Source organism: Leptopilina heterotoma, unplaced genomic scaffold (assembly GCF_015476425.1).
Source record: "Leptopilina heterotoma isolate Lh14 unplaced genomic scaffold, ASM1547642v1 Lhet_68, whole genome shotgun sequence".
Taxonomy (NCBI): domain Eukaryota; kingdom Metazoa; phylum Arthropoda; class Insecta; order Hymenoptera; family Figitidae; genus Leptopilina; species Leptopilina heterotoma.
The window spans coordinates 1,294,749-1,314,050 of NW_025111157.1; the positions used below are offsets into that span (position 1 = coordinate 1,294,749).

At 30.9% G+C, this 19,302-nt stretch overlaps 2 protein-coding genes across 8 annotated transcripts in view; one reads left to right on the forward strand and one right to left on the reverse strand.

The window, feature by feature from the left end:
• LOC122510282 (protein trachealess) overlaps nucleotides 1–19,302 on the forward strand; it is a 267,778-nt gene that overhangs the window by 244,769 nt on the left and 3,707 nt on the right. For 5 of the 7 annotated variants that reach the window (XM_043624801.1, XM_043624803.1, XM_043624806.1 and 2 more), the window contains 8 exons: nucleotides 7,325–7,401; nucleotides 7,646–7,735; nucleotides 10,497–10,689; nucleotides 12,494–12,615; nucleotides 13,433–13,626; nucleotides 13,712–13,818; nucleotides 16,852–16,999; nucleotides 17,266–17,390. In XM_043624801.1, the coding sequence (XP_043480736.1) occupies nucleotides 7,325–7,401; nucleotides 7,646–7,735; nucleotides 10,497–10,689; nucleotides 12,494–12,615; nucleotides 13,433–13,626; nucleotides 13,712–13,818; nucleotides 16,852–16,999; nucleotides 17,266–17,390 (1,056 nt within the window). The remainder of the gene's footprint in view (nucleotides 1–7,324; nucleotides 7,402–7,645; nucleotides 7,736–10,496; nucleotides 10,690–12,493; nucleotides 12,616–13,432; nucleotides 13,627–13,711; nucleotides 13,819–16,851; nucleotides 17,000–17,265; nucleotides 17,391–19,302) is intronic. The other 2 variants (XM_043624802.1, XM_043624807.1) reach the window with 1 other exon arrangement.
• Nucleotides 84–19,302, reverse strand: part of LOC122510288 — a 45,461-nt gene continuing 26,242 nt past the window's right edge. Inside the window, exon 3 of the mRNA XM_043624814.1 lies at nucleotides 84–138. Coding sequence (XP_043480749.1) covers nucleotides 88–138 — 51 coding nt within the window. The 3' untranslated portion in view covers nucleotides 84–87. The remainder of the gene's footprint in view (nucleotides 139–19,302) is intronic.

Sequence of the window (19,302 nt, forward strand, 5' to 3'; positions counted from 1 at the left end):
ATAAATAAAGATAAATAATAGTAAAGACTTACATGTACTGATTTCCAACTTTTCGGGTGAAGAATATAAGATCTCTACGGTACCAAATCATAACCTGGATTTTACTCTGCGATACTTTTTTTCAAGATAAATGGACACCTGAAAATTGAGAAAAGAATAATAATTTAATATAACTCTGGCACGATACTGTCAATTATAGTAAAAAAAAAGTTTAACTAAGAATATTAGTTCAATTAATTTTAATAATCAAAAAGCTTTACTTGACAATCAAATGTTATTCAAAGATAGTCTGCTGTTAATCATAGAATTTTTATTATGCAGTCATTTTTTATATTTTCCAAATTAAACAAAAATTTAATTTATAAGGATATTAAGAAATATTTTGTATTTTAATGCACTCTATATAGTACCAATAAATGACAGAAGAAATAAAGTCTGAAACTCTTCACATTTGAAAAAGAAAATGATTAAACAGTAAACTATTCTTAAGCTTAAAAGTAGAATAAGTCAGTTTTAGAACTTAGAATCATAATGACAAGGCTATAAAAACAATTAGCCAAAATGTTTTTTAATGAAAAAAGAAGAATGTAAATATCACAACATGAATCTGTAAAATTCTTTGATTTTTATAATGTGATTTCACAAAGAATTTACTGTAAAAAAAATAACTAACATTTTTCTGCTATGTAAAACATTTAAATACAATGAATTTTTGATGTACTTTTAAAGTTTTACTGTAAAAATCACAACATTTATGTGTTATTACAGCAGAAACTGTAAATTCACAGTAGGTTTGTACTGTAAAGTTGCTGCAAAATCACAGAAATTTCTTCAGACCGCGTCACATATTCAGTTTAACAAACGGAAGTGTTTCTAACCTTCATCTTCGGAAACAATAAAAATTATTTTATATTTTTCCCCAGCATGTAAAGTTTATATATTATCTACAAATTCAAAACGAAATGTTTTAATCAATATATATCGAATAGGTAAATTATATATTCCTTATGACCCATTCAATATAATTGGAGATTCTTCAAATTGAAGAAATTCGCCCTTACAAAATCTATTATTTCCATACTGAAAAATTCCACTATATACACAATGTATTTACAAAAATACGTGAACGAACTCCCTATTAGAAGTTAATATATTACACTAAATCTTTCTTCATACTTACACAATGCGTGTGCAATTGACCCAATAAATATTAATATATATTTTCGGAAATAATCCCAATTGGTTATTGTACAATTCCCTGGGAAATGATATTATTCCACTAGCCCTATATATATATATTTATAATATCTCTATTTCGCGCGCTTTTCTTAATGAAAGCATGACATATCGCATATTATCACCACCCTAAATATATGAATGAACCCGTAATAAGTCGACGCTTAACCATATATGTGACTTCTAATATTCCTGTATCGAGGGCACATATGAGCCTTCTGACAGCTCAGGGGGGTCAACATCAGAAATGTCATAAATTGAGAGAGTGAGAGATGTGTGTTGGATAGAAGGGTCCCGTAAATGCCATTAGCCAGTGAATTAACCGTCGGTCTAAATAGATACTATTTTTGCTTCCGCACTAAATGAGGCCTCAATTTTCCCGCTATATTAAAATTTATTTTACGTCTCACTAAACGCTTCTTTTTGTCTTCTAAATATTTCCGTATATAGTCATCAAAAAATTAACTCTCTTTTACATAAATAAAAAACCGAAATAGTACATATAAAATAAAAATTCTCGGTTCAGAAGAAGTCAAATTTCAGCTCCACATATTATTACAATAACAATATAGTTAATATATTTCTTTAAGTGAAAATAAAATTTCAGAACAATAAAACTAAACATTTTTTGACAGCGTTATTTTTTGGGGAGGTGAGAGAAAAGAGAGAGAGAGAAGAAGAGAGAGAAGAGAGAGAAGTTGCGGGTTAAGGAATAACGCAACATATGAGGAAAATAATGTAATATCACACCCTCCACCCTGGGAAGGACTCCAGGGACATGGATTTAATGAAAAATAGCTGAATTTGTTGTCTCTGCAGGCAGCTTGAGACTGCCTTGGGCAAGAAAGCTCGTATATCTATATATTACACGTACGGTGATCCTACATGATACGCGGACGATAACTGAGCTCGACGATTACAGGCGGGGATCTTCTTTGCAATTTGTGCCAAGATCGTATAGTTTAGTCACCATGCGAAAACTGTTTATAGTCCATTAGAGAGTTCACGTACAAGTCACCAATCTAATTAATCGCCCGACTATTTCTATATTATAATGACTGCGACAGATCTACTAAATTAAAAACTTAAGGAAGAATAAAAGAAATTATTATTTCGCGGTAACTTTTTTCTTACGACTTCGGTAATGTATCTCAAATTCATATAGTTGATTCTTATCACCCATTTATTCTCTTCTTATAGCCCAGGTTAATAAAGTGCCCATTATTGTCCTAGGGCAATAATGGTCAATTTATTGACCGCTGGATAATAAAGTACCTATTATTACCCAGGGGCAATAATGGTCAATTTATTGCCCATTGTTAACTCACAGGTAATGAAGAATACAAGTAAAGTGCCCATTATTGCCCTAGGACAATAAAGTACCCATTATTGCCCTAGGGTAATAAAGTACCTATTATTACCCTACGGCAATAGTGGACAATTTATTGCCTATTGTTGACTCACAGGGTAATAAAGAAATACAAGTAAAGAACAGTTATTCTTTTAAAAAAAACTTATTAAAAAGGGGTTTTCAAGTGATGATGAATGATGGTGGAAATCGAGAAGGCGGACAATTTAGCCGTTGGGCGAGGACAAAGTGATGTCTTAGGGGTTGGAAAAACAAACGGAGGTCACCACGTGCGCAATAGGATGACGGGTAGAGAGGCGGTCAACTAATATTCTCTAACAGAAACAACTTCCTCGCGAGAAGAAACAAGTCCTGAGGCTATATCCCAATGTTGCTGTCGCTACTACTACTACTACTGTTTTCACATCGCCATAATGTATATTGCCGTCGGTCAGCTGGACCTTCCCCTCCCCCCAATTTCCTCCATAAATCTTCCCTTCTTTTCTTCGTCCCAACTGGTTATCACAATATTTTGATAAATACATAAGGCGTGTTTTATGTGCTTTCTTCGCGCCATAACTCAACGATATTTATTTTGAGAAGATAGAAAAATACCGACAGCTAACTGCCTGCTAGTCAGAGCCGCACCATCGACGCCATCTGAGACCATTCGGTTTATATCGGTGTGTGTGTGAGAGTTTGAAAATCAATATTGGAAACCTGCATTGCTCTTGGATTAAGGAATTTTATCCCTGCATCAAACTCAAGTTGCAATAGTCTGATGGCGTTCGTTTTTCTGCAAAATTGCTTTTTCTTTTCTAGCTTTTTATTAAAACTACGCAGATTGAATTGAGTCATTTAAATTGATCTACTGAATGGAGAAAATAAACTGGGACCAATTTTGTTGTTTCAAATTTAATTAACCCAATTGGAAATTGACAATGTGGTTACCATGGGCTAAACAATTTGTCAATATTGGCTGCCAACAGTTTTTTTCATGGTCAAATATTGGCAACCAATAGTGGACTTGGGATGATCACGACATTGCCAAGCATTGTCAGACAATATTGGATCACGATTGGCTACCAAGGCAAATGCCGGATTTTTCAAGCCTTGGAGAACATTTTACTTAAAACTACAAATTAAATCTTTCATAACTATAAAACCTGAAGATATCGATAACTCCGAGTCTTCGACTAGGAGTGATCGATTTCTTTATGTTTTATAATAATTGAAGATGACCAATTAATAAAATCAATTACAAGAATTTTTAACTAAAATTCTTCTTTGGCAGCGTTCATAAATGATGTCACGCAATTTTTCGGGATTTTAGACCCCCCCCCCTCCCCCTGTCACGCAATTTTATGCAATTTCACATGTAAAAATACATTGTGTCACGTTTAGTAGAGACCTCTCCCCCCAAAAACGTGACATCATTTGTGAACGCTCCCTTCAAATATTGATTATTTTTCATAATTTTCGAAAAAGTTTTTTGAGAATTTTGAAATTCATTTGTTCAGAATTCAATTTTACAAAAATTCAATTATTCGTAAATTCTTTAATTAAATATATATAAAAAAATAAAAATTTTAAATAATTTTTAAAAAATCTACAATTAAACTTTCTCGAAAAAATTAATTCCACAAAATTGTTAGTTAAAAATATGAAAATTTCAGATTTTCAAAGATTATAATTTGAAACCTTTTCAAAATTCAATTATTTCTAAAAATTCACGCTCTAATGTTTTAATATTCAATTATAATCTAAAATTTTAACTAAAATCCATTTTCAAATCAATTTCAGGGTGGCCACATGTCAGTAAAGTCAATAATATCAGGAAAACAACATTTTTGTCAGTAAAATCAGGGAAATGTCAGGAAAAAATCATTTTTGTCAATAAAGTCAAGGAAATGGCAAGAAAAAAATTTTTTGTCAGGGAAATTAAGAAAATTGAGACTTTCCTCGACTTATTTTAAAAAATTGCTACTTTTTCGACTTTTCTTCTAAACATTGCAACAAAATACCACAATTTTTAGTAGAAGAAAAATGCAACAAATTTTGATTTTTATAATGCGAAAAATAACTATAAACAAATCTTTCAAAAATTGTTTTTGAATCATTTTTTCACATAAATAAATTTTTCAAATACATTTATAATAGAAATCTTTTTGAATAGTTGAAATTTTTAAAAATTTAATAGAAAATAATTAATTTATTTCAAGTATTTTGTTACAATTTTTGAAAATCAACATATGAAGAATTTTAATTGCAAATTTTGAAAATAATTGAATTATTATAAAAAATGTTAATGGAAAATCTTTAAAGGTAAATTTAAAAATGAAAATTATAGCTTCTAATTTTTTAAAATTCAATATTTTCAATATGTTTAATGACATATTTCCAAAAATTCAAATATATACAAAAATAATAGCATTTAGAATTCTTTTTAACATTTTGGAGAAAACAATCATGTTCAAAATTTTTAATTAAAACTCATCAAAAAAAATAATTAGTGTTTTTAAATTATACAAAAATTCTTTTAAGAAATTTAATTATTTTCAAAAAATTACATCAAAATATTTTTAAAAACTAATTATTAGAATTGTTATTTATAATAATTTTTGGACTTATTAAAATTTTTGGAAATCATAGTCCTGTTTATAATAAAAATTCTTCAAAAATTTAATCATTTTTATTTATATTTTTCAAAAATTCAATTATTTGTAAAAAATTAATTGATTCAGAGATGAAGTTTAGTTGGAAATTTTAGAAAATAATTAAATTCAGGAAGGGTGTGATAATTGTAATTTTTATAAATTATTAAAATTTATAAATTTTTTTTATTTCTCGCAAACATTCATATTTTCCTGTAAAAAGAATTTTGTCAGGGAATGTAATTTTAATGTCAGTTTCGATTAAAGTTGTATTAAAAATAATTGAAATTCTATAATGAGTTTTATTATTTATAAAAATAATTAAATTCCAAAAAAAAATTGTTATTATTTACCAAAAATTGAATCCCTGTATAAAGTTTATTATTTATGAAAATAATTGAATGATTGGGAAGAAAATAAAAAATTTGTAAATAATTGAATTTTTTTATAAAATTTTATTAAAACTGAGTAGATATGAAAAATTATTGAATTCAGGAAAGTTTTTGAAAATAATTGAAATTTTGTCAAGAATTTTATTAAAATTTTCTGAAAATAATTAAATTTCTGAAAAGAATGTAATTATTTTTAAAGATAATTGAAATTTTGACGAGAATTTTTTAAAATTTTTGAACATATGTAATTGAATTTTTGAGTAGAATTTTATTACTTTTGAAAATAATTGAAATTCTGTAATGAGTTTTATTATTTATAAAAATAATTAAATTCCCAAACAAAATTTTTATTATTTACCAAAAATTGAATCCCTGTAAAAAGTTTATTATTTTTGAAATAATTGAATGATTGGGAAGAAAATAAAAAATTTGTAAATAATTGAATTTTTTTTATAAAATTTTATTAAAACTGAGTAGATATTAAAATTTATTGAATTCAGGAAAGTTTTTGAAAATAATTGAAATTTTGCCAAGAATTTTATTAAAATTTTCTGAAAAGGATTGAATTTCTGAAAAGAATTTAATTATTTTTAAAGATATATGTAATTGAAATTTTGACGATAATTTTTTTAAATTTTTGCAATCATTTGTAATTTCTCTAAAATTCTCCAAATTATATCGTACAATTTACGGATTTTTCGACTTTTCTTAATCAAATAACGGACTTTATGGACCTTTTTAAAAAAAAACGGACTTTTACGGAATTTGCAAGCAAATTTACAGACCTAGTTCGAACCCTGATTAAAGTATATTGTTAAATGAATATGGTCATTAATTTTGATGTAATGGTTATTCCCTGGTTATAAATATGAAGCCAACCTTTGAAATCCAAATAAAAAAAATCGACTTTTCGTTAGAAAAATAAAACAACTTTTCTATATTTCGTTCATCCAGGGGAACTAAATAAAACCCACTATAGCAATCTCACTAATGTAATCGATCATCGATTTCACTGCGGTTTTCTTTTTTTCGAAAACCAAGTTTCGAAGGACAAAGGTTCGTCAAGCCTCTGATTTCGATAGGATTATTTAGGGATTAAACGAGGTGCGGTCAGAAATGTTGGAATAAAGTTACAGTGTCTGAATGTGGAAAAAGCAGGGTCAGTTGGTCCATATATACCCATTCTTTGGTCTTATCCCAGTGGACTTAGCAGATTAAGTGAGGCGCGGACAAGTTTGATCGAGTCTTCTAAGTCTTTCATTAAGGGGTTTCACGAAGAGGGGCAAAATTATTATTATACGGTAAGAAGGAACCCCGTCTTGTTTGCCAAACGAGGGGGTAAATGAAGGAATCAGAAAAAGGGGTTGAATCCTTCATTTCCCTCTCTATACATACTATATTAAGAACCACGACTGGTTTACTTTTCGTTCTGGGACAGTGTGAATCATCAACTTTCAGATAAACTGAATTCATCCCGAAAAAGAATCGAATCGAGTCGAGTCGATAAACTTCCAAACTCATCACCCCTTTTCTCTTGATTGGAAAACGAAAAATTGGATGATTGGGGTTCATTACGAAAGGGTTTTCATCTCCTCTAATATAAACCGAAATCATCATTATTATTTCTTTTATTGATAGGAAAAGAATCTAATTTCATGAAAACTATATATGAAAAATTATTTTTTCTGTTACAGGATCAAATCGAGTAAGATCATCAGCTTCTTTGGCAGTTGATATATTTGAACAGCATCAAGGTACCCATATACTTCAGGTGAGTTGAAATTGATAAGAAAAATTGCATTCTCTCGATTTGTTGAAACTTTAATCTTGAATTATATACGATTGTTTCCAATCATTTAAATTCCCTACACGTCTGATGGTTGTATGACTCTGCATTTTTAGTTTTACCAGGAAGTTTTTCCCTTCCCTAATCCCATCGATCTATCACACGTTCCGCGAATTGTTGTTTTTTTCTATTTTCTGCAAAATGATAAAACCGCGAATTCTCATTTCAGTCGCTGGACGGCTTCGCGATGGCTGTGGCGGCAGATGGACGATTTCTCTACATTTCTGAAACGGTCTCAATTTACCTCGGTCTTTCTCAGGTGAGTGTCTACATGTTATCTCCATCTCGCTTGACTAAAGGGGTTGAAGGGTGGGTGATGAGATCAGAGAAACAGTCTATATAGTCGGTTCATCTATCTATAGAGTTTCTTTATAGAAGAGGATGAAAGAGAGAAAGAGAGAAGTAAAGGGGAGGTCGAAATGAAGCAGAGGCGCATAAGACAGTACGTGCCACCCTCGCATGCACGTATGTGTGAGTGGGGAGACAAGTTCTGAGTGGCCAAAGGTGGAAAAGAGAGATGGAGGAATGTTGACTGAGAAGGAAAGAATAAAGTCTCATGGAAACAAGGAAAGAGGTTTAGAGAGAGTATGAAAAAAGGGGTGTGGGAGAGAGAGAGAGGAGAGACAGGAAAAAGGGGGGAGAGAGAGAGAGAGAGGTCAAGGGAGGAAAAGAGGAGAAGGTTGTGTGAGTTGGCGGCCATACTGGCTGGCACCAAGCATGACATGAACAGGGGGATGGGGGCAGAAGAGAGAGGCGGGGGTGGTAGCATGCCGCTCACGTAGACTCTGCACGGCGGCGTGTTCGCCATTCCTAATGCCGCGACTGAAGGTGGACGGGGAGAGAAAACCAATGGGTGAAAGAGGGACAGAGCGAAGCAGTACGCTGGATAGCAAGAGGGAGTGGGTGGGTGGGGGTCCCGGGTACCAGCACGGTTCCGCGAGACCCGTTGAGGCAATCAATAGGGTGTTTCGGGGATTCTGGAAACTGGCGGCGTCGTTGCCACAAACATGGCGTCCGCTACCTTCTGCACTTCTATAATTCCATAAAAGCCATTTCTAAAAATCCATCAGCATCATTCACAATAACCTAAATATTTATCCCTAAAACACTTCTTCTTTCTTAATCTAATTATACTTCTATAACAGAGAGAAGAAACCGTTAGGTTTCTGCTCTCTGTTATAGAAGTATATGATGACTATAATTCAAATCCCGAAAATGCCATTTTTCAAAAATATTCTTACTCTCGGAAAATTTGATTACAAAATCGCATCATTCATCACTTCTTAATCATAGAATTTAAATCAGAATTTGAACTTTGAGTACTTGGTATTCAGGTGACAATGTAAGCTTCAAGGATTTAGTTACTTGCGAGTGTTAGGGAAATTCACCTAATGGGAGCATCAAACGTGTCCTTCTGCTTCTAATGAATTTTCTTTCTCAATTGTTCTTGCTGCTGGTGAATCATCAAGAAACAATTGAACCTTATTTAAGAATCCTCAATAATCCACTGTTGAAAAATTTAATTATCAAATCACAACGCTGAGAAATACTCAGCGTAAAAAATACACTGCGAAGATACACAGTAAAACGAAAAAACCAAATGGGAAACCTTTCCAAAATGGTAAATAGTGATACTGGGAAAATGAGCGTAAAACTTTATTAGTCCATTTATTAAAATGAAAAATTCAGAAATTTCCTCTATTCTGATAAGAGTGATATGAAAGATTTTGTACCATGTCAAAATGCAAGGCCATAAAGAGTCTAAAGTGAGTTTTTATGGGCCGCTATTGGGACCGTCATTACGTTTATGTCTGCTTCATAGCATATAAAAAAGAGGCTATTCCCGCTTGAAATGCCTCATAATCTCCTGGAAGAGAGTCTTTCGGAAAACTTAACAACCGTTTCTATTTGAGTCATAAAAAGCTAAGAAGCAGGAAAATTAAAACACTTTTATTTAGAATGCATTCCAAATTATTTCATATAATAACAGTTACTATCAATATCAATTCGATCTAAATCAATGTTACCGAACAGAAACTATTTTGTTTGCATTTCGTTAATTTTTACAAAAAGTATAATGGCAACCTTATATTTTTGCAACCTCGTATAATTCAAAGTTAAAAACTTCTTCTTCAAAATTAAACAAAAATAATCGATACACGAAAGAAATAAAAGATTACAAAACTAACGAAACCTATAAAATTGGTTAACTTTTTTTTTTAAATCAAACAGCTAATCGATAATTCGAGACTCGCAACTTGTTATTGAGTAACGTGGAGAGTTTTTTATCCAGAAGCAAATGCTCGGTCATAAACATGTCCTCAGCACCCATCACCCACACGTCACCAATAGAAAACGTTTTTGGAATAAATTATGAAGAGAGAAAAAAATATAGCTGTACCTTAACTCTCCAAATGGACATACACTATATAGTCTAAAAACTATGGCATGTATCGTGCAAAGTACATTGATGCCAATATATTATCATCATACACTCTAATGCACGTGTGTGTTTAAAATTATACACGTACAGTGTGTTCGAAGAATCGATGTACGAGGTCACGAAATTCATAGACTGGGAGAGCCGATGAAGGAAGTCGCCAACCTGACTCCTAACAAGGTCTACGTGCACCAACATCATTATATCGTTATACATTTATACACATCTCTACAGTTTCAATCCTAATTATACATATATGTCCGCATAGCTGTAATGAACAATTATTTCGTTTCTTCAACTCATCATTCATGATTCTTGAAGGAAAATTGTTGAAATTATAAATTCACTTATACGACTTTGATTTCGATCTGTAGATTTAATTAACTATGCTTTTTCAGAAATTTAGAAGAAAGAACCGAACAGATCTCACTGACTCAATGTAGGGAATACATTATGGCTCTTTTTTACTTCTAAAGAATTTTTTGTAGAATCACACTTGTTAAAATCTAATCCTCTCTTTATATTTATTTAAAGCTTTTTTGAAGAAAAGGGACTAATCAGAGTTTTGTTTGATTTTCAGGTGGAAATGACAGGTTCGAGTGTATTCGATTACGTACATCGGGAGGATCATGCTGAGGTTGCAGAGCAACTTGGACTCGGCCTAACCTCGCCATCCAATTCGTCAGCGCCTCACTCCTCGAGTTCTGGATTAGCTTCGCCCAGCAGTGGAGCATCGGAAGAACACGGTTCGTCATCCACAGCAAACCCTGACGGTATTTACACGCAATGAAAGAGATGCATCTGCATTATTAAAAAACCAGACTATACTTCTATTTTCGATTGCCAATCAATAAATAGATTCCAAAAAATGTAAACACGCTTTTTAAGAACAAAGTACACAATGCAGATGAATCAAAGAAAGTAAAGAGCCCAGTGCCAACTCTATTTAGAAATGAAAAGAAGATGAATGAGTAGGAGACCAAAATGATAATTGTGGATACATTGTCGCGGATAATCGTACAATGTTCGTGCAGGTCTTTGGTTACAAGTTGCAAGTCGAATGTAGAGTATACGTAGGGGGCCATTGTACGTGCCCACGTGGAGATGATCGTCGTGGAATAACAATTGGGAAATCGCGGGGGTTGCATACAGTATGCGACGGCGGTGGTGGCAGTCGTGGCAAACGAAACGGCATCACCATCCACACCCCTGCGTCTACATCAGGGCGCGTCCGATGACCCGACCATGAACCAACCCGTGTAGTAAGGCGAGAGAGCGAGCTGCTCCTCACTTCGAAACCTCCAACCAACCCTCTTTTCCAAGCCTGTCACGGACGCCCTCTCTCGTTCGAAATCCACGTGGTGCGGTCGACGGGCACGTCCGCCGGCCGCACGTCCACCACCTCACGTGATCATACACACCCGCACCTCTATACTCAACCATCTTTCCTACAATTTCCCCGGACCCGATTTCAACGCAGGCTCGCTCTACTTCGGCTTGGTCACGGTTTTCAGGTTACACGTTCTCATTCAAGGTTCGTCTGCACGCGCTAGCTTTGCTCACGCGGACTTCCGATCAGTTATACACACGGGCGTGACCAAAAATGGCAAGAACCCTATTTCGAAACACTTGTTCACCACTGTGTGTTCTAGTGTATTATCCAATCCATCAGGGTCTCGTCCTAATGGATGTTCATCTTAACAGAGTTCTAGCTCTCTCTTTGGACTTAACAGAGTTCTCCAAAGTTCTCCAAACTTCTCTTTACTGTTCTCCAGAGTTGTGCACGGAACAACTTTGCCGAAGATCCTAAAGATAGAGATGCTGCGCACTAAAGGCTCTTGAGATTTAGAAGAAGTTTATACGGACAAAAATGAATATTCACCACATTGAAAAATCATTCATCATTAGACTGAATTTTCCATATTATTAAACATTTGGACATTATTCACTTTTTTCCGTATAAAAATTTCTCTCAGATTATGTGTTTTATGTAACAACTCCATTAGCATTTTAAGTTGAATAATTATGTAATACTATTTTATAATAAAGCATTGTAAAAATCAAGTCTTGTTCCGCGCTCTCTTAATAATAGTAAAATGTCGGATAATTTCGAATTATATCATTCTTATTAAAATTAATTTAAGATAACATTATGATAACTTTTAAGAATCTACTTATTTACATAATGCGAATTATGAAATTTTGTACCTCTTATAGTCTGGACTGCAACTGGTACAATGAGTTTGATACATTTACAATCCAGCTTTTAAATATGATACAAATCATAACATTACAATCATTAAATAAAATAAAAATTCTCTAATTTGTTACTACAGGGTTTCTACAAATTTTTCCTTTTAAAATTTCATGATTTTGATACTTTTTTTTGTCTCAATTTGATATCCTTAGAAAAACTATGTGATTATATAAATCATAACCGTGCTCAGGAATATATTCTAATTTCAAATTAAACTATTTTTACAACAAGTGACTCAAGACTTAATTTTTGCAGTGATAAAAATGATTGAACGATTTAATTCAAAAGTGAATTATAATAGAAATATTTCTTTCTTTCAGTTTCATCAATAATGGCGTTATCTTCTAGTGGTCTTTACAAAGGTTACGATAGAGCATTTTGTGTCAGGATGAAATCGACACTTACGAAGAGAGGATGTCATTTTAAGTCTTCCGGCTACAGAGTAAGTTTTATGAATATACTGTAAAGAGACTGCGACCCAATAAACCTATTTTGATATTAAAGTACAATATCCATGTAAATATTCTTTGATTAAAATTTTCAATGCAAAATTTAATATACGATATTCAAAACACATATTCAACATTTCAAACATTTAATAATATTCAAATATATTCATATACCATCAATATATTTTATTATTTACTAGAATATTCAAAATTCTGTTCAATCATAATAAAAATATTATTGAATGTCATTCAAAATATTAATGTATAACATTCGAAATATTAGTGAATAAAATATTGAATAATTTTAAATATTATTAACTTTCAAAATACTATATTGAAATAATGCAAATATTATTCAAAAACAAATTCACGGTTGCAATAAATGAAAGCACAGTTTTCTTGAAAGTATATCAAATTAATACTAATGGGGCCATTCACATATTACGTCACACTATTTTTGGTCCTCCCCCATGTCACACTCTATTACATACATTAGCGCCATTTTCTCTGCAGGGTGTCACAAATTGTTTGACCCCCCACCCTTCCCCTTAGAGTGTGACGTAATATGTGGATGACCCCTAAAGTGGATCATATTGAAGCCAAAAATTTGAATCAATTTTTTATTTGATGCACATTTTTGGTATCAATTCGTTGCAATTTGATATACTTTTAAGTTTTGAGTATAAAGCATTGCTAAACTTTTAATAAACAACTTCTATAGTCAAGTTTTGGGTTTAATGTTCGAAACGAAACATATAAATTTATAGAAAGACATTATTATAAATCTACTCTGGTTTTCTCTAAATCCAGGTGGTTTTATTACTCTGCCGTTTGAGGCCACAATTCACATTCAGTCATTCGAGAAAATCTACTCCGCCATTAATGGGAATGGTTGGCCTGGCGATTGCCCTGCCACCGCCCAGTGTACATGAAATCAGACTAGAAACCGACATGTTCGTCACGCGAATTAATTTCGACTTCAGGATAGCACATTGTGAACCAAAGTAAGATTCCTAATTCTTTAAAATTTCACCAAAAAATAAAAAAAAACAATTCAAAAACTGGGCTATAAATAAAAATTTCCTCCAGGGTATCAGAACTACTGGACTACACTGCTGATGAACTGACGGGAATGAACCTCTACAAACTCTGTCATGGAGAAGATGCAAATCGACTGAGGAATTCCCACAGTGACCGTAAGCGAACTTTTACCTTATATTGTACTTTTTACTTTGACCTTATTGCATCAAAGCTTTTGGGTATTTAAAAACTAGAGAGTCTTAATCAATCCGACTCGAATCCAACACAGAACACACCGCATGATCCATAAGGATATACAATATATGAAGGAAAAGGGAGTCGTAAATTCAAAAATTCTCGATATTGTAAACGTTTTTGTCGTAAAGCTACCGTTCTCGTTGGATATCGTCGTTTCCCGCATACAAGTATAGGAGTCACGTGCCTTGCCTTTACGCCTGTGTTCCGGCACGGATACAGCCGGGATTAGGTAGTTGGTATGCAGAAAGCGTCAAGCTACGCCGGATGCGGCATCTCCAGCGAGTTGTTACCTTCTCCCTCAACTTTGTTTCCCTCTTCCCTGCCTCCGTTTAAGTTCCCATTCTACCCGCACTGGGAGGCAGCTCCCAGTAGTAGCTTCAGTGGTGACAGGTGGAGGGGAATAAGAAAGGTGGGCTCTCTTGTACCCACGCCAGCGCACCCCTTTTCCATTCCCTTCAATCCTCTCATCCACAACTTATACTCTCCGTATTCCAAACCCTCACTTTGTCAAATGCCACCCACCCCCCTCCTCCTACCTCACCTTATTCCTATGGAACCGAGTCACGCCGTTAAAGTATCCCAGGAACTTTTCCCAAAAGTTTATTAACTTCTTGAAGCTGATACTATAATCCCTGGTATACATAAATGGAGGAATATATGTAAACTTCAGGAATATATGTACCAGATATGAAAGTAGTTTTTTTCTTGATAAAGGGGCATAAATATAAACTCTTGAAAAGTATTCGAATACCTTTTTTAATACCAAAATCAGGGTGGTCACAAATTTCAGTTTATCAATTTCCCTGACAATTTACTGACATTAAAATTATTTTGCCTGACAAAATTCTTTTTACAGGAAAATATGAATGTTTACGGAAAATGAGTAAAATTTACGAATTTGAATAATTTCTAATTTTCTACGCGGAGAAAAATATAAAGTAACTTTTACTACTTTTATAGTAAAATATTTCCGGTAACATTTACTACTTTTGGAGTAAATTTTTGCTACGTTCGAAGTAAATTTTACAACGTTCAAAGAACATATTTGTAAAATAGTAACATTTACTTTGAACATAGGAAAATTTACTCCGAAAGTATTAGTAAAAGTTACAAGAAATGTTTTACTATAAAAGTATAGTAAAAGTTACTTTATATTATTCTCCGTGTAAAAATTACAATTTTAACCCTTCCTAAATTCAATTATTTTCTACAATCTTCAACAAAACTTCATCTCTAAATCAATTAATTTAAATGGTACCTAAACAATTTTATAAAATTCTCGTCAAAATTTCAATTATCTTTTGAAATAATTAAATTCTTCTCCGAAATTCAATTATTTTCAAAAATTTTAATAAAATTTTTGGCAAAATTTCAATTATTTTCAAAAAATTTCCTCAATTCAATGATTTTTAGTATCTACTCAGTTTTAATAAAATTTTCTAAAAGAATTCAATTATTTACAAATTTTTTATAAATTTCTTCCCAATCATTCAATTATTATCTAAATAATAAAATTTTTACAAGGATTCAATTATTTTCGTAAATAATAAAATTCTTTTCTGGAATTCAATTATTTTTATAAATAATAAAACTCATTACGCTATTTTAATTATTTTTAATACAACTTTAATCAAATTCCTCGAAAAATGTAATTATTCTTAAAAATTTTATTAAAATTTGTCAAAAGAATTCAATTATTTAAAAATTTATTGAGAAAATTCTTTATGAAAATTCAATTTTAAGAAACATGCAATTATTCAGTACATTGTTTTTTTTGTATTTAAATAATTGAATTCTAGTAGAATTTTCTAATAAAAATTCAGGGTGGTCAAAAATTTCAGTTTATCAACTTCCCTGTAATTTTCCTGACAATTTACTGACATTAAAATTACTTTCCCTGACAAAATTCTTTTTTACAGGAAAATATGAATGTTTACGGGAAATGAGTTGAATTTATGAATTTTAATAATTTCTAAAAATTACAATTATAACCCTTCCTAAATTCAATTATTTTCTACAATTTTCAACTAAGCTTCATCTCTAAATAAATTAATTTAAATAATTTTGCAAAACTTCTTCCAGAATTCAATTATATTTTAAATTAATTTTTGAAAGATAAAAGTTTTTCAATTTTGAAAAATTTCCAAACAATTAAATATTAATATTAAATTAATATTAAATATTAATTAAATTAATATTCAATTATTATCTAATAAAATTTCTACTGAAATTAATTTTTAAATCAATTTTTATTAGAAAATTCTACTTACTAGAATTCAATTATTTGAATACAAAAATAATTAATTTATTGAATAATTGAATGTTTCTTAAAATTGAATTCTCATAAAGAATTTTATCAACAAAATTTTAAATAATTGAATTCTTTTGACGAATTTTAATAAAATCTTTAAGAATAATTACATTTTTCGAGAAATTCGATAAAAATTGTATTAAAAATTATTGAAATCCTGCGATGAGTGAAAATAAAAAATTTAATTATGTTAAAAAATGATTCAAAAACAATTTCTGAAAGATTTGTTTACAGTAATTTTTCGCATTATAAAAATCAAAATAAGTTGCACCTTTTTACTAAAAATTGTTGTATTTTGTTGCAATATTTGGAAGAAAAGTCGAAAAAGTCAAAGTTTTTTAAAATAAGTCAAAAAAAAGTCTCAATTTTCTTAATTTCCCTGACAAAAATTTACTGAAAAAAAAATTTTTTTCTGCTATTTCCCAGAGTTTACTGACTTTACTGACATGTTAATTATTATTAATAAATTAAATTAATAATAAGGGAAAAATTTTAAAAATATTTACAAATTTAACATAATTAAATTCTTCAAATGTGTCGCGCATTTATAGAAGAATTTTAGTTAAAAACACGAGAAAAAAATTTAAATCATTAATTAAATTAAATTTGAATTATTAAATTAATTTTTTTCTGATTTCAGTAATCAAGAAAGGTCAAGTCCTAACTCACTATTATCGACTAATGAACAAGAGCGGTGGTTACACCTGGTTACAAACGTGTGCAACAGTGGTTTGCAATTCAAAAAATGCAGAGGAGCAGAATATCATTTGCGTCAACTATGTCATCAGGTGTGTGTATATAATATACAAAATGTCAAGATTACAACTTTTGATACATATGTTTTGAAATAGATTTATGCAAATTTTTCCAGTCCGATCATGATCCTCGACCTCCTTTGAATCCCTTTCTCCTTTTCCATAAAACTCGACATATACTAAAAACCACTATAATACAACATAATTTAGATTTTAACTCGTCATTCTACAAAGCGATAAAAAAGAGAATACGACAATATTTTATGCTGAAAGATCTTTTTTTTATTTCTGCCTTACAGTGGCCGTGAATATGAGAACCTAATTATGGACTGTTGTCAACTCGAGAGCGGTGTTACGGGTGTTAAAAGGGAGGACGCTGCCGGTAATGACCCTGAGAATGGTTCACCAGATGCTGATCGAGGAGGTGCGATTATTTATCTTTAATATATTATTTAAAGCAGAGGAACAACTTTTCTTTAAAAGTCAAATTTAGATTTAGAGAAAATTTAGAGAACAAGTTTTTCTATATCTTCTTTTAAATTCTATAACAAATCTCTAATTCTCTAAATATTCTTCAAATAATCCCTTTTCAGAAAGAGAGAAAAAAAAAATTGTATATACATATTACACTTGACACGTGAAATATTTCAACTAATTTAGAAGAGTTTGTCACATAAATACACCCATCATTACCGAGTGTTGACAAGGATTGATTTAGAAAAAAATATCTACAAAAGCAACAAAACTTTTCAAATAGACAAATTGTCCGGTAAACAGTATATCCGACATAACTAAATCGTCCTTTTGAGACCTCTATAGAACATATTGATCCCCGTGGTAAAATACATTGACGCAAGAAACGCTGCTGGTAGTTCGTTGAGGCGGCAACATTCCTATTTTGTCACGCTCTCGAAAACGTTAAACGGAATTGAGCGAGACAGAATGGAACGGAACGCATTCAAGGCGTCAATTTTAACATAATATACAATAAAGAGGAGAAAAAGAGTCACAAGAAGTCGCCATATAGATATACAGTGTAAACGCGTTAAATCGAGTACCTCCAACATCTTCTCATTCTCACCTTTCCGTTCATATCGACAATGCACTTGTCCTCTAGATCAATTGCATTATTTCCATAATAAAGAAAATTCGTAACGGAAAATAATACTATCATCATTCCTCTTTTTCTTCATGAAAATTTCTAGCAAATGATAAAATTATCCTAATTTGAAAAATTCCCCTTTTTAAAAAGACTTCTTTTTGGAATTATTTTTTAAATTTCTTTTCAAGTTCTTTTGAATTTCTTTCGAATTTCTTTTTTTAATAATACATGCATCACAGAACCTTTTTCCCTCAAAAAAGATGAAACGGGGAATTTTTTTCATCAGGGGACAAAAATTTATTTGTTTATACAACTTGCATATAAAATTCAAGTTTTTTATCATATAGCTTTTATACATTTTTTTAAAAATGATTCGATTTTAATCAGAGTTGCCACAAAAATTTAATTTTGTTGTTCCCTGACTTTTCCCTGATTTCAAGACAAAATTTTGACTTTTTTCCTAAAGAATATTCTGCGATTCACTCTAAAAATAATTGAATACTCAAAAAAATGTTCTATTACATTTATTTACGAATTTCTTTAACTGTAAAACTATTCGAAAACAGCAATAACTTCTATTTTAAAAAACTATTTAATCATTATTTTTCCATAGGAATTAAGATTTTCAAAACATTCAAATTCAAATCTTTTTAAAATTCAACAATTTATGAGAATATTATTACAAAACATGAAGAAAGTCATCACTCCGAGTCTTCGACTCGAAGTCATCACTTTCTTCATGTTTTATAATAATTAAAGACGACCCAGTGATAAGATCATTATTTTCTACTATAAGAAATATTTTTACTGCAATTTCTTCAAAATTATTTACATCATTTCAATTCAATTATTATTTTCTAGAATTTTTAACTAAAATTCTTCTTTAAATCAATTATTTACAATAACTTTTTAATAAGTTCTGAGAATTTTCAAATGTATTTGTTTACAATTCAATGTTATGAAATTTCATCGATTATTAGGAAATTCTTTAATTAAACACGTAATTGAAAATAAAAACTGGAAATAATTTTTTTAAAAATTCAATTAAACTTTTTCAAAAAAATTAATTTTACAGAATTATTATAGTTAAAAATATGAAGAATTCAAATTATCAAAGATTTTAAATTGAAACCTTTTCAAAATACAATTATTTCTAAAAATTCACGATATAACGCTTTTAATATTCAATTATTATTATTATTTATTGTAACTGAAATTCATTTTTAAATAAATG